Below are 16,809 nucleotides of genomic sequence, written 5' to 3'. Positions count from 1 at the left end.
AAGGTGGAATGTAACAATATTATGAGAAGGAAAGTTGCTACTCACCACATGCAACTCAGCATCTCTGCTATGTGGTGAATAGCAACTATCCTTCTCATAATATTGCCTCAAGTAAATTTCATGTGCAATTATAAAAATGTTTTCACAAATGTTTACATTGCATATAGCTGAGGTGGGATGAGGGTACCAGCCCAGGACAAACCAGAGGGAAGTGGGAAACTGCCTAAAAACCATATCCTGACTGGCTGTCTCACCAGCTCTCATTGTTAATCCATGAGATAGATTAGATATATGTCAGCCCCACCTCCCTGTGTTCTAGAAGTAGCACATTGATGTTTGGTTCTGCCATTACTTTTACTGAATATAAGTCACACTTGAACTCATTTGTATGTAGCAGGTTTATTATACATTTTTCTTGTTTTAAGAATAACATTGACTCTGGTACATAAATGTCTTTCATTACCTCCTGCTTCCATATCAAATGAGGAAATGCTCTCCTGTTTCACAATCAGAATTTTTTTTCCTCCATCTTATTGTAATATCCAATCTTGTTTTGATAACTCATCCTTTTACAATATGCCTACATTAGTTACCTCATGACTTGGATTAGTTTCAAACCTCAATCTCTGTTTGTCCATACAAAGCATATTATTTGTTCCCCATTTGTGACATTCACTCATTTTCTTCTTGCACAGTTTGTGTGGGATTCACCTTATACTTTTATAGGTTTTTGTTTGTGACAATTGATTTTGAGTTCTTGGAAAACCAATGGATTTTTCTCATGTGCTGTTCTCAGGAAATTTTCTGACCTTGAGTTCTGAACTTTCTTTTATCATATCATTTTGCTTCTTCAAAAAATCTCAACCTGTTTAAAGGGAATATCCTATCCTCTTACTTTGACATCGAATCAGTGTTCTACTGGTACCATTCCCACCATGAGTGAACATAGTTTTTTAGATCCCAATATGTCCATTGCAACTTGCATGACTCCTTTCAGTCTCCAGATATATTTGATAATGAATTTTTATTCAGAAGCTGCTCCTCCTGTAGGAGGTTTTGTGTGCTTGTCTATCAAGTAATAATTTTACATATTTCCTGACATCATGACACTCAGCCATAATTATCTCTTTTCTCAATGTGCAGTTTTGGACTTCAATCTTCCATTTTACTGTGGTGACATGTGATGGCATTGTGTTGCACTTTCATCATTTCCCTTTGGGTTCACTAATATCATCTCTCTACCCTTTGACCTGATACATCAATACTGATTCCATCTGTAACATTTAGGTGTCTTACAATCTTGCATATTGTGACATAGTTCGTAGATAACTATTTTCATACATTTGGTATAATGATAGCATCAAGTCTGAAACCATTTGCCCTCACAAGTGTATCACTTCAAATCCCTGCTTTGCCTACGTTCTACTTCTTCACAGGCTGCTGTAGGGTACTTATCCCTTTCTTTTATCAACAGTAATGAACTTTCTTCTTGTAATGTGGCTTCTACTGAATCACTCATGCTATTTCTTCTCCTTGACTGCTGACAATAGACTGCATCCTATCATTCATTAAATCTTATATGAAACATATCTGTCCTGTGGCATATACTAAGTCTAATGCACCTCTTAGTTGTGCTGCTTCAGTCACTCTCATTCCAAACAATTTTGATAGCTCATTGATATGATTACTCCATGAAGCTATTGATTCCCAAAATTCTACCTGTCTCAGAGCATCTGGCAGTCATAAAAATCAATCATTATTTTATATGGATAGTTGTACTCCAGAATTTCCCACACTAGACCAAGTGTATTGATGATGTCACATATTGTTCGTTTTGTCCTTGCACCCCAGTTATTTTTAATCTTACTACTAAAATACTAAAGCTTTATCTTCCTCCCAAACAAAACTGTCAGCTGCTTTCATATTTTTGTTGAATTCCCTCAGTTCTAGCTTATTTCCATTTAAAGACTTACTAATTAACACTAGTGTATTTCTAGCCAAGGTGCCCGTATGACAGTTTGTGGGGCAGGTGGACTAGACCTCAGGGTATGCACTATTATTAATATTTTGGAAGACAAATGGTGACCTTTAGTTAGGCAATATAAAGTTCCAGTTCTGACCCTGTTCAAAATTTGCATAATACTGACTTTTCAAGGATTTTCTTGAAAGAAAAACACCTGACTACACAACATTTTTTTCTTTCCCTGAGCGAGTGGGGGTGTGTAGCCCCCAGATATGGGCATCCTTAATCCCTAGCACTTATACCACATGGCTGCTGGCAAGACTCATAGTACGTAGTTGAAACAGAACTCAGTAAATAAAACTGATATGACCTGCCTGCATTATTCTTCGTATTGTAGTCCAGTGACGTTGTCTTAACTTGCACATCTTGTTACAAGTTCTGATGATTCTGGATGGCCGCCTCCGCCTCCGCCTCCGCCTCCGCCTCCGCCTCCGCCTCCGCCTCCGCCTCCGCCTCCGCCTCCGCCTCCGCCTCCGCCTCCGCCTCCGCCTCCGCCTCCGCCTCCGCCTCCGCCTCCCCTTCCCCTTCCCCTTCCCCTTCCCCTTCCCCTTCCCCTTCCCCTTCCCCTTCCCCTTCCCCTTCCCCTTCCCCTTCCCCTTCCCCTTCCCCTCCTCCTCCTCCTTCTCCTTCTCCTTCTCCTTCTTACAGTATTTGTGTTGGAGAGGTTGAATGGATTTTCTTCCTACTCTCTACTCCCATGCTCCCTATAGTTGTCAGAAATGTTGCTAAGAACAGCCCCACATCTGACATCAAAACTATTTTATCTTGCATCCCAATTAGTTGGACTTGAACAGAAATAAAGTGGTTAAAATACACTCCTTTTGCAGTGTCAATGAAATGAAAGGGAGAGGACTCCTTAATTGGTTAAGAACACTAATGGAATGGAGTGGACCAAAAGGCACAACAGATCTGTTATAATAGTAGGAAGCTGACTTAATCAGTCATTGATACAACCTGAATGAGATTTATTCCTTAAAATATTTTTCCTTGTCTGAAGAGGTGTCTTACAATAGGCTGACTTGATACCTAACTATGCTGTAGAGACAAAAGCAGTTCACCTTTGTTCTACTTCTACAAAATCTCTGCTGCTTGTCTTATATAAGAACCACTGATATACTCACACTGTTAGATCACCTGATGCTACCGTGCTGAATACTAGTCCATTCAGATCACATGCCCATAGCGATGTGTTACTGGTTAGAGAACTATGAAGCTCCACAGTAATTGAGCAGAGTTCCAGGAAGATGTGTAAGGTGAATGTAGGCAATAAAGAGAAAGAGATACAAGTGTAGAATAAAACGAAAAAACACCTAGAGGAGAAAAGCAATGAAATGAATTATGAAAGTCAAATATATGGTGGAGAATGTGCTCCCAATTTTGTAGGCACCATTAATAATGATTCAAACAACTATCATGGAATGTAGACCACAGTGAAGATCCAGACAAGGTCACCAGGCTTGTAGACAACAGGGCGATGGCTTGCGTCATACCTTCGGCGATCATTTTCTTGTGACTGCAGTGTACAGAGTCAAGCTATCTGCTGAGCTTCCTCAGCTCTGGTTAACAACTGGCTGATGTAGTTGTCATCCACATCATCAGGATGTAATGGAAACACAGTGTCCATCATTGTAATCACCTCACACCCATGCACCAGGAAAAATGGCGTACATCCTGTGGTGTCTTGTTTGGCGGGGTTGTAGGCATACGTCATGACAGGTAGCACCTCATCCCAGTTGCTCTGCTCTACATTGATGAACATTGATAGCATGTTGGCCAAGGTCTTATTAAGGAATTCAGTAAGCCCGTTAGTTTGCAGATGGTAGGCAGTCGTCATGTGATGAGTAATGTTGCACTGATAATTTATCTCTGTCACAAGATTCAATTGAAAAACTTTCCCTCAATCCGTAATTAACATCCTTGTGGCACCGTGTTTTAATACAATGTCTTCCATGAAGAATTTGGCTACCTCGAATGCTTTGGCTGTTTTTATGGCTTTTGTAATGGCATGGCATGTCAGATAATCAGTGCAAACAATAATTCATCTATTGCCACTAGCAGATGTTGGAAATCATCTGATCAGGTCAATCCCAACATGCTGGAAAGGCATTTTGGCTGGTGGAATTGGTATGCGTTGGCCGGGTGGTTTCTGAGGAACTGCCTTTCGCCTCTGGCACTCTCGACAGTGCGACACATAGTGACAGACACTCCTAAATAAACCTGGACAGAAAAATCTCTTGCGGATCCTATCATATGTCTTAATAAATCCTAAATGTCCAGCCTCAGGTGTGTCATGGAATTTCTGTAGAACATCTAAGCACATGTGTTTAGGAATCACTGGTAGCCACCTCTTTCCAAATGGATCATTTTTCTTGCAAAGTAATCCATTAACTACCTTAAATTGTCCTTTCACATCCTCTGAACAATTTAAGGCAAGCATAATTTAAGATATCTTGGCATCCTTCTTCTGCTCAGCAGAGAGATCCTGTAGTGCAGCAAGACAGTCACTATCTTCATCAAAGTCTTGATGGTCTTGCACAGGATTTCTTGAGAGACAGTCAGCATCAAGGAGTTTTCTTCCACTTTTGTACACTATGGTAATGTCATACCCTTGAAGATGTATTGCCCACCTGGTGAGTCACCTGTTGGATCCTTAAGACTTGACAATCAAAAAAGTTAATGATAGCCTGTCACAACTGTGAATGGCCTTCCATAAAAATACTGTCGAAATTTACACATGACCCAGATCACAGCAAGTCATTCTCTTTCTGTAGTTGAGTAGTTTCTCTCAGCTTTCATAGGTGTCCTAGTAGCATAGGCTATAACCTTCTCTTCTCTATCTGAAATTTGCACCAGAACAGCACCAATCATATACCTGCTGGAATCTGTGTGTAGTTCTGTAGGTGCTCTCTCATCATACAGACCAAGTACAGGGTCAGTCATCAGAGCTTTTCACAGCACATCAAAAGAATCTTGTTTAGCTCCACCCCAGATAAATTTAGCACTGGCTTTTAACAACTCTTGGAATGGCCTGGCTTTGATACAAAAGTCTTTGATAAAATGACATTAATAAGAACATAATCTGAGGAAGCTTCCCACATCTCTAATACTTTTAGCAATAGGAAAATCAGCTATAGATTTCACCTTTTCTGGATCTGACCGCACACCTTTGTTTGACGCAAGGTGTCCAAGTATTTTGATTTTCTTTGCTCCAAAGAGACACTTTCTTGGATTAAGTTTCAGTCAATCTTGTTGGAGAGACTTAAGAACAGCCCTGAGTCTTTTTATATGTTCATCAAATGTCTGAGAACACTATAATGTCATCTGAATAACAGAGATACGTCATCCACTTAGAAGATTATCCATCATCCGTTCAAAAGCTGCTGGTGCATTACACAAACCAAATGGCATTACCTTAAACTCAAACAGGCCCTCAGAGGTGATGAATGCAGGTGCCTCATACACTTTGATTTGCCAGTATCCCGATTACACGTCCATGGTTGAGAAAAATTTAGCCCCCTTCAGACAATCTAGTGTACCATCAATTCATGGAAGAGGCTAAACGTCTTTTTTAAGTTTCCTGTAATCAACACAAAAGTGCCAACTGCCATCCTTCTTCCTGAAAAGGACCACTGGTGCTGACCTTGGGCCCTTAGAAGGCTAAATGATGTCATTCTTCATCATTTTCTCTACCTCATCGTCAATTATTCAATGTTCCATTGCTGACACGCGGTATGTTCTCTCGCTGTTGGTTGATGATCTCCAGTGCTAATCCAGTGCTTCATCATCAATTTGTCTAATTTTCCCTTCACCTGTGGATTGAAGTATTCAGAGAACTCTTGAAGAATGGCAAATAGCTTCTTCTGTTGTTCCTTAGTGAGATCTAGTGATAGTTGAGCTAGAAAATCTTGTCTTGTAGTGGTAGCACTAATTTCGCTCACAGACTCAGCATGGGAGGTTTCTATGATTCTCAGCTGTTCTTCAATTAACGGCTCAGCATTTGCTATGCCCATGCATCTTGGAGGGATCTATGGTTCTCGGTGACAGTTAAGTATTCACAATTCACCGAATCCATTCTTAAACAAGACAACAGTGGCTGGGATGACCAAGTTATTTTTCAGTGGTATGCTTCTCTTACATTCCACTACAAGATCCATGGGTTGATGCATGGCATGACATGTGACAGGTACCTTTCTAGCACTGACTGCAGGAATGATCACTTCATTCAGCACACATAGTCTCCACACACTCGGATGCGCATCTTCCTGTCCACAGTATCTCATCTCGTCTAGCATAAACTTTGAGCGACCACAATATATAATTGCCTGAGAAGCTTTCAAAAAAGTTTCATCTGAGAATGATGACCTCCATCGTCCTGTACCCACGTCTTCTTGTTCATCTTCATCGTCCCAGAGTTGGCATCGACTAAGATCGGTTTGCTGTCTTCTGGTGCAAGTGTCATCAAATATCCGTTGCCTTTCTCATCTGAAGTGGAAACATACTGGTTGGTTATCCTGGGTCCTCCAGACGTCAGTCTTCTTAGGTGCACAAACAGATTCCTTATGCAGCATTGTAGGAATGTAATTATACGTGGGTCTCGACTTTTTCACCATTTTAAGGGGAAATGAAGGATGAGAGATTTGGTTCAATGTCTGTCCCCATTCCTCCCTTATGACCTCTTGAAACGTCTTGGTTGTTTGCTCACAGTGCAATCCAAGTACCTTCTGAACTTCCTCTCTCACTATCTGACGAAGAACACTTGTGAAATCAGTTCCTTCCTCCACAGACATCGATATAACATTTGGAAGCCATTCAAACTTCTTGCATGTAATTCTTTTTTGATGCATTGTGTCACTGTACTTGCACCATTTTAAGAAGTTGTCTGCTGTCGAAACCTCCTTCAGGAGTAGGGCTTGATACATGTCCTCAGCAACACCCTTCATGAGATATGCAGCCCTATCTTTCTCCTACATTCTAGGATCCACTATTTTACACATCTCCAAGCTGTCTTGAATGTAGGATGCTGTAGTTTCTCCTGTGCCCTGCACTTTAATTTATCTTCAGCCTTGCATTTGTGCCATTGTGTGTCATCAAAATACTTGTCCAGTTCCACCTGAAATACTTCCGAGCTTGTGAACTTTTCCTCATTGTTCTCATACCATTGCTTGGCAGTGCCCTCTAAGTAGAGAAATACGTTAGCCAAACACATGGTGTCATCCAATTTGTTAAATTTGGCTATACGCTCATATATCTTCAGCGACTTGTTTGGATCTTGGCCATCATCAGCAGAGAACACAAATGGATGTCTCATGTGGTGGCACACAGTTGCTGTCATGATAACGTCCTCTTCTTCTTCTGTCTCCAATAGATTTTGATCTGTTAAATATGGCTCAAACTCGGGTTTCTTGCCACATAAATGGCGGCTCTGTTGTCGCCTGATGGGAGGCACTGTGTCATCGATAAAGTGTGCTATCACAAGTTCTGATACCTGGCGCCTCGACCAGAATAATGTCACATAGATGAAGGTATAATTCGATGAATGACAAACACTAATTTCATTTAATGAAGGTTTATTCAGCACTTGCATATACAAGAGCGCGGATCGAACTGCCTCCAACTAGAACACATACAGTATTTAAACAGCTACAGAACATTCCATTACAATGGTTCTTGACATTTGTGAATACTTCTATAATGTACTCAAACCAAATATAGATATTAAAAGTGTACAGTCCAGGTGAGTTTCCAACTCATGATCCTCCATGCAAGAATTTAGTATCATAACCACTACACCATGGTGCTACTCAGCTTCTTCTCTGACAATATTGTTTATGTTTGATTTTATGCACTATGAGAATTTGTTGAACACAGAACATATATAAAATACAGAAAGTGTTCAGTATAAAATATAATCTTATTTGAACAATGTTTTCAGTAATCTGTTAATATAATGTGCTATATAATGCTTAATATATTATTTTGCAGTTCATCAAAGGAAGTCAGTATATATCAATGTTCAAGTCATAAACACCAAGCATTAACCTTGAAGGAAGTTGTGGATATAGGACAAAGTCTAATTTGGGATTATCCTCTGGGATACTGTCTATGGTATCCATCTGGAATTATTACAGATAACTGGTTTATATATTTCATAGCAGCTATGTTGTTCCATATAGTTCCTGCAGTATTCTTTGACTTGCTACTGAGGATAGCTGGGAAAAAACCAATGTAAGTTAATAGAGACATTAATAGTTTATTTGTGCCATTAACCACATTTTAAATGCAATAATTATTAGTGTATTATTACTATTAGACTGTGTTACTTAGTGTGTGACAAGCAGTGTCAACATTAGTTACACAAATCAGAGTAGACTGGAAGTTATAGAAGCTTTATGACTTTCTTTGTTGTTCTTCTCTTCAGTCCAAAGACTGATCTGATGCAGTTCTCCACATGAATTTATACTGTGCAAACCTGCATGCTCTGACCCGCAGAATGCCAGATTTGTTTCTTCTGATGAAATCCTGTGAGCTCCATTTTCAGCTGTTTGGTGCTGCATTGATTTATGGACTGATTTATTTCCTTTCCCTTGTCTGATCTGAGCTTGTAATCTGTTTGCAATGCCACTGTCATGCAGAAGATGTTAAACCACAGTCTTCCTTTTATATTTACATATAAATTATCACCCACTAGATAAATATTCAGGGTATCACCCACCAGTCACAGTAATAATGGATAATGATGTTATTAATATTAGGGGCATAAGATAGCACAGTCATAACAGACTTACATGGTTGGGTGATACAGTGCTGCAGATGAATTAAATGATACTTATACTACTTGAAGCAATAGAATGGTGAAATAGATCTATGAGAAGTTAAAAAATGTAATAATTAAAAATAGATATATTCAAACTAAGAACTATGTGTTTACTCATTAGTAATACAAAACATAGCAAAAAAATTAAATACAAAACAGCAAAAAAATTAAATACAAAACATAGCAAAAAAAATTACACTGTTACCCCATAAACTTGAGAATGAGATGAGAACTTGAAATTTAATGTATTAGGTGTGTGATACAATCTTTGTTATCACCTAATGGGCAAATTCAGCAGATAAATTACAAACTGCTCTCCCATATACAGACTGGGCTCACTCTTCTAAAATGTGCCACACAAATAGTCTTATGTCATAGGCACTGCACATTGGTTGAAGGAGCAATACATGTGTCTCAGGGAAATGCTCAATCTAGAGGATACTGAGAAGGCATTTACAAGGGCAGTTCAGAAAGTAACCATTGTTCTAGTGTGTCAGTAGTATGTGTTTGTGGAATGTGGCCATTGTCACATCTGCATGTTCTCTGACATGTTAAGAGTCCAATTGTGAAAGTATGTATCTTGTTCTTTCATGTGGTCACTTGTTGTAACCTCAAGACATGACCACTGTAATAAAAACTCCCACAAAATATGAAGTGCAAGCAGTAATATGAATTCTTTCAGTGCAAAAAATTTCAGCAGCTGACCTGCATTATCGACTGTGTATTGTATATGATCCGAATATTACGAGTGGAAGTGTTGTGCGGCAGTGGATCCAATTTTTTGAAAGTGATTGAATAAATATTCATGACATAGAGAGAAGGTTATGGCTATGTTTTTTAGGGATGCCAAGGAAGTTTTGGTGGTTGAATTTACAGAGCATGGTAGGATTATCACTTCAGATGTCTACTGTGAAACTTCAAAGAAACTTAAGCAAGCCATTACAACAAACACTTATATGCTGTAGTTTTGAGATGTAGAATTATTTTTCTATGCAAGCTTTTTATTTACAGCCAAATGGAGGTTACCTTCTGAACTGCCTTGGATTTTACCTTTGTGGCTGGAGTGAGCCACAACACTGCCAGGCTACAGACTACACCAGTCACAATGTGTTGTTCTTCATTCACACTCAATTGCTCCATGTGATGTATGATGTTGTGCCTCAGTGGTCACTGCACATATGGCTACTTTAAACTCTGCAACAGTAGGTAGCATGCAGACACACTTGGCTGTTGCATCTCCCACTTTGTTTCCCCAAATCCCATCATGTCCTGGTACCCAATAGAATTTCACCATCTGCCTTTGAAGTTGCAAGTTGATAAAGGTATTCTAAATGATATAATCTGGTTGCTCTGTTGACTACATGCATTGGGTGAATGGAAGCATGCACAGTAATTTCAAGCAAATAAGGAATTTTGTAGCTGAAATACATCTTTTACACTCTTGTGTCTTAAATATTATACGTATCTCTGCATCACAAATAGTGACTTTGTTTGGCAAGTGGATCTTGAGAACATGATGAAGAGAACTACAGAAAATCTACCTAAGCTTGTACGATTGTTTAGACTCATTGGTGTATAAGGTAAAATAATTGTGGAGTTCTTGTGAAATAGATTGATAAATACGATCTGGCCAGTCTTCTTCTGGTACTCCAGTAATATACTACCTCCACAGGGGCAACAATAGGGATTAGTATATCTGGTCCCCAACAAGTACCACAATGTCTTGTTTTCTGAAGATACCAAAAAGATTTGTGGCCCATGGGTACAAAAGTTATTCACAGGGAAGGTGGAATACTGGTAAACATGGGTCAGACAAGAACCTATACACCCAACAAACCATGAGGAGCTGCCACTGGATGTGTAATGTTTGCTCAACTGCCTCAACAAGGTGATTCACTATGGGGCTAGTAATGTTGGTATCTGTGACTAGCCCAATCCGCTCAAAGTGAGTGATGTTGATGGCCCTTCAACACATAAGCTTGTTGGCACTCACACACTCACACACTCACACCTCAGAAAGAACCATATAAAAGCCTTTCACAGCAGGCAAAGTCAAAACAATGGAAATTCCAGACTAGAATAACTACAATACTATGAAAAGCATAGATTATGGTAAAATGTAAATGAGCGTTTGGCATCATTGGCCAGGAGGCCCCTTATGGGGCAGGTCCGACTGCCTTGGTGCAGGTCTTATTACATTCGACACTACATTAGACAACCTGTGCACTGGATGGGGATGAAATGATGATTAAGGTAACACAACACCCAGTCCCTGAGCAGAGAAAAATCCCCAACCCTGCTGGGAATTGAACCCGGGCTCGTAGGATGGTACTCCGTCATGCAGACCACTCAGCTATCAGGGCGGACATAGATTATGGTGAGTAGTAATCTATCTGTTTCTGAAATATTGTCCTCCACAGCTGGAACAGAAATAATCTGGCCTACCCCTATGTGCTATAACTAAGGTATTTCTTTACACTGAGTGCTTTTTCATCTAGTTTTATCAAAATGAAAACCCACTTGTGAAAACTACAAAATTATGATAGATTGGGATCGCAAGTACTTACTTTCAGGAGACAGACTTTTAGAGCTGCTGAAAGATTCATATAAAAATAGAGAAACTGTCCTAGCTTTTACAACTGTTAGCTTCATCTTCAGGGAGGAAATAGGTTTATAGGCAGGTTACTCAGACATCAGTTTGAGAGTAATCCATATGTTGTGGGGATGATGGGAGAAAGCTGGCAGAGAAAGAGTCAAGGATAGTATGCAAGAGTGATAGAAGAGTGAGAAGTAAATGTGGATTAAGAGAAAGAGAAGAGAATATTGCAATTAGGAACTAGGGGAAACTGGAGGAAGATGTGAGGCAAAACCAGAGAAGTACAGATGGAGATGGGAGACAAGAGAAGAAAGAGGGAGGGAAAGGTGAAGGTAAAAAAGTAAGAAGTAAGGAGAGAAAATTTTAAGAAAGGGACATTGTGTTGTTAACAGAGGTTAAGTAAAGGATGGTAACAGTGGGCAAGGGTATGTTGGTCAGCAATTTCCCATCCCTGCAGTTCACAGAAACTATTATATCCAAGATATTAGAATATCCAAGACACTAGTGTATCCCAAGATGGCATCTGAATGAGACACACAACTACTTTCCTCCATAAAAAATACTTCCTTATTTAAGAATAAATATTGGTAAATTTAAATTTGTTTCGTTTTGTATGTTTGCTGTAATGTCTGCTCCAATTGTGCTTTTTCTTAAAAACAAATTGTGTGACTTGAAGTACTGGCTGTGTTGAAGTATGCCAGAAGCTTGCATGACATGAACATTGAAAACCACATTTAAGTTTTCTTAATAGTACACATTTCGTTAGATCAAGGCAGCTAATAGCTTCAGTAAACCTATTCTTACCCTAAAAGTGTAATTAGATGTTTCTAATTTGTATTTCTCAACCCATTTTGTATCCTCTACTAATTAAATAAATGCTATCTAGGCCTAAATTTTCAGAGTTCCAAAGCATTTAAAAACCTAACCAAACAGTTTTGGTAAAGCAAATTCTCTAAAAACAAAGAAACTACTGACTCATTAAAAAAAAGACAATAGCATAAAAACTTTTAGTGCGTCAGTTTTGCTTATATTTGAAACTTTAACACCTGCCACAGTGAGACCGTGGAATCATTCCATTCAACATTAATCACTACATGCAATAAGACACTTATCCCACTGGGAGACAAGACAATCAATTCCTCTTTTGTAGAATGCATTCAGCCACTCACAAATCCACAACCTCACTTCCTCATCTGACTGAAACCAATGTCCACGCATTTCTTCAACTTGCCAAAGAAAGATCTGGGCTGTAGTGTAGCCTTTGTCCAATTGTTAGTGTGAGCATGGGCATTGTTGTGTAACTGGATGATTCCATCTGACAGCATCCCAAAAGCCCTGAGCAAACAGCAAAACCAACAGTGGAAACATCTCACATCTCCCACACCAAAGAGAACCAAAGCTGTTCACAAATCCTGGGAAGGTCACAGAGACCTACTTTTCAACTGCAGGGCCTTGTGCTTATCAAGATTCTTGAGTGTGAAACCACAATCAGTGTACAGTGCTATGAAGATAGTCCGCAGAAATTTGAATCATGCCATAAAGTAAAAATGCCCATGAATGCTGTTGCATGATAGTGCCCACCCCCACACTGCCAATTGGATGGAGGTACACTTTAGCAGTTTGGTTGGGAAACACTGCAACATCCTCCATATATCTTTGATCTTGTGATTTTCACATCTTTAGAGACCTGAAGAAAGATATGTGTGGACATGGTGTCATTCAGATGAAGTGCAAGAGTGGGTGTAGTTATGGATCCATTAGCAGGCAACCATGTTCTATGAAACAAGAATTTAGTGTCTCATCTCCCAGTTGGACAAATCTCATAACATGTGTGGTGATTACTTTTGAATGGAACTATTCCATGATCCTGTTGTGGTGGGAGTTAAAAATGTTGAATAAATCTTGTTTCATTGGCAAACTTGATGATTGCTTTAAAGTTAAACTTAATTCTTCTTTTGACCATGAGTGGGAAATGTGGGAGATGTTAGAGGGTGGTGAAGAGAAGGATTTGTTGCCAGTCTTGTAGAAATATTTTCGCTGTGGAGATGTAGTGGGGAGAACATTGGGCAAACAGAAGAGTCTCTCTTGTGGAAATGGAACTGCAGGTGGGTCTCGGGCCATTAATGGTCAAATGACTGTTGTCAAGGTAGGAGAAGTAGCTCTTCTTTTAGGATAAAGTCAGATGACAGGCTCCTCTGCCTAAAAATATTTTCAGCAGTGAAAAATGTCTGAAACAGTCACTCAAAAGAAGATTATAACACATCAATGATACACATACTACATGTTGTAAAGAAAAAGAAACAACTGGGAAAAGCAACATGGACCATTTCACAAACTTAACAATCCTTCAGAAAAACATGCAATCAATAAAAAATAAAATACAACAATTTGAAATTTAGCTCCAACCTTTGAACAGCACAGTAGTTTGTGTACATGACATGACCTTAGTACACTAAGGTCATGTCTTGTATACTAAAGACAGACACTTCAAAGTGTCAGCTATTCACTTAACATATCTTGATAAATCAAGAAATTAATCCTTTTGTTTGTGCATCAGTCTCCCACTGGTAGTGAGAACACTTTTTCAATAAATTAACTGGAGTTAATAGATAAAATCTCAAGTTCAAAATTCAATATCATCTTGCATGCAGACATAAACACAAATATCATAAATGAAACTAGTAGCATCCTCATAAATATTCTTCACAGTTTTGGAATGTCTCTGTTGGTCAACATAATAACTGCATCAGCAGTTGACCATGTGACAACAAATATAGACAGTACTGACATGGAAAAGTGTGATGTAGCTGTAAAACATCTTGGACTATCAGACCATTTCTGCCAAAAAATAACAGAAAATTAGGTATGAAAAAATTCCTGAAACTGCAAGCTTACAAAAGATATTTGTCAGAAATCAAAATTTTTCAAAAGAACTACCAAATCTGGAATGAAGTGTATAGAGAAACTAGCGTAAAAATGGATTCTTGAAATTCTCTACACTATTTAGACTGAATTTTGGAAAGACATTTCCGAAAGTATCCACATCAGTATCAATGTTTCACATAAACAAATGGTAAACAGCAGTTCCATGAAAAAGAGTTATAATGAACCAGGGTCTTTGAATTTATATTATGTATATAAAAAGATTTATATGAACATGCTGATTGCTGCAAAAAGTCATTTAATGAGAAAATAATATACAACACAGTGAATAAAAGAAAATCAGTCAGGGATTAAAAAAAGGAAACAGAGAGACACAAACACAGGCATAATAATATACTGATGAAAGAGAGGGATAAAGTAATAACTGAACCACACCAACTAGCAAACTATGTGAATGAATGCTGTTCAAGTATTGCAGAGAAGTTACAGAAAAAATTCCTAAAACCAAATACAACACCTGTAAATAATTATACACTAAGTACAATAATGTTGCTACCAATCACACAGCATGGAGGCAGTAATTTTGTACAAAAACTAAAAAAATAAAAAGTTAGTACGCTTAAATGATGTGTACTGAAACAATGGACAGAGAGTGTAGAAACATAATAAATTGAAGTCTTCACATCAGGGAAATTTCCAAAGTATTTAAAGCAGGCAAGAGTTATATCTCTTCTAATGAAAAGTAATGGAGAAGACATAGAAAATTACTGGCCGATTTACCTGCTATCACTATTTTCAAAAATAACAGAATCAGTTATGAGGTACTTCAATAAATACAAACCTTTTAAATGATTCACAGTTTGGTTTCGAAGGTGCAGAAGTACAGAATCAGTCATAGAATTCACAAAAGTGTTACTTTATGATCTTGAGAAAGACAAATGTATCACAGACATATTTTTATATCTTCCTGAGGCTTTTGATACTGTTGTCCATGACATTCTACTAGGAAAGATAACATAATGCTGCTGCCAGGCTTTTAGCTAAAATAATGAGAAGTAGTGAGAAAGCTACCATGAAGCATTGCATTAACAGCCACAGGCCTGTAGCCACAAGTGTGGCAGCTTGTAGATCACAATAATACACACATAAGGGGATTGAGAGATGAGGTTAGTCATGCTCTCCAGAAACCTGCACCACACAGCAGTAATGATTGTAGCAGGTGGGGTGATGTCACCACACCAGGGCAAATCTCTTGTTACGGGCATTGTGACTAGGGGCACAGATTTAGCAAAACAAATGCTTCTTGGAGTGATATAAATATGTCTAGATTTTGAGGCAGAGGCCATTTCCTCATCATCAGAGTCCAGCAGCACCACCATCATGCCAAGGGTCATGCCAAGCAGCATGATGGCTGGGCATGGCTAGCAGTAGCATGGGTTCAAGACCAGGCTGTGCCTGCTGCCACTAGTGTTAAGTTCATCAGAGGACTTGATGCCACAGCCCTATCAATGTGCTATCTATGCCTGCTGCCACCAGTACTGAGTTCCTTGTGGGAATTAGTACTTCAGCACCAGCCACCCTCTGACTCCTGCCAGACGGCAGGAAGTCGAAGCCCACCCACAGCTGTCTCTGTGTGCTGTAGCGCTAAATGCAAGCAGAGCCAAGGGCCCACCAAGGCTCCAAGCTACTGAGGGAAGTAGAATGTTGCTGACATCACAGCTATGGCCTCCAGGGGCCACTGGCCTACAACCGGCCTTCTTTGAGCCTATATGGCATCCAGGGTAGAAGCCAACATCGATACATTAGCAGTGGCTGAGGAAAATAGAATGAGGTGTGTGTGCCTCACTGAGCTGTGACACATCATGTGTAGAAATTAAATAAAGGCATTCTTTGCTGTTAACAGTGTTTCCACTGGGCCTGCTGGCCTGTCACAACCACTCACTCACTCGCCCCACCCCCTGAGTGCAAAACCATTCTACAGAGTGATATCAGGGGTGTGGATGTCACCAGAATTCACAGCAAACATTCCTTCTCCCACAGCGCAATGTCCAAGTGACAGTGTGCATTATCATTGTTTAGGGTGAGTGAGACATTGTTGCTCTTGTGTGGTGCCAGCCATGGGGTCAAAATTTATGGGGCATGATTATACAAGGGTTACCTCTGTAAGACCTGAGGTACCAGTGGATATGTTGCAACTCAGTGGTAATGCTGGAGATGAATGGTTGGTGCCTATATGTTGCACTCAGCATAATTTACCTTCACATCCTGCCCCTTGTGCTGAATGTGTAGCAGTGGTTTGTTTGACATATAATAATTTTGGGTGCACAGCTAGACAATGTGGAGAGTCCACGTGGCTCATCATACAAACAGCTGCAGAGTGTTCTATCTATGTTACTGTTGAGTTACTGTTTTTGTGTTTTTTTTTGTTTTTAAATTTATTATTTCTGAGTCATAAAAATTAGTAGCGATGAGACAATGGTGAAATATAACACA

General features: G+C 39.3%; 1 protein-coding gene across 1 annotated transcript in view; it reads left to right on the top strand.

The window, feature by feature from the left end:
• Window positions 1-16,809, top strand: part of LOC126284662 (putative fatty acyl-CoA reductase CG5065) — a 154,329-nt gene that overhangs the window by 105,588 nt on the left and 31,932 nt on the right. Inside the window, exon 6 of the mRNA XM_049983765.1 lies at window positions 8,006-8,248. Coding sequence (XP_049839722.1) covers window positions 8,006-8,248 — 243 coding nt within the window. The remainder of the gene's footprint in view (window positions 1-8,005; window positions 8,249-16,809) is intronic.

The sequence above is a fragment of the Schistocerca gregaria genome, chromosome 8, assembly GCF_023897955.1.
Source record: "Schistocerca gregaria isolate iqSchGreg1 chromosome 8, iqSchGreg1.2, whole genome shotgun sequence".
Classification (NCBI taxonomy): Eukaryota; Metazoa; Arthropoda; class Insecta; order Orthoptera; family Acrididae; genus Schistocerca; species Schistocerca gregaria.
Note: the sequence above shows the minus strand (reverse complement) of the source record. Positions and strands in the feature narration are given on the sequence as shown.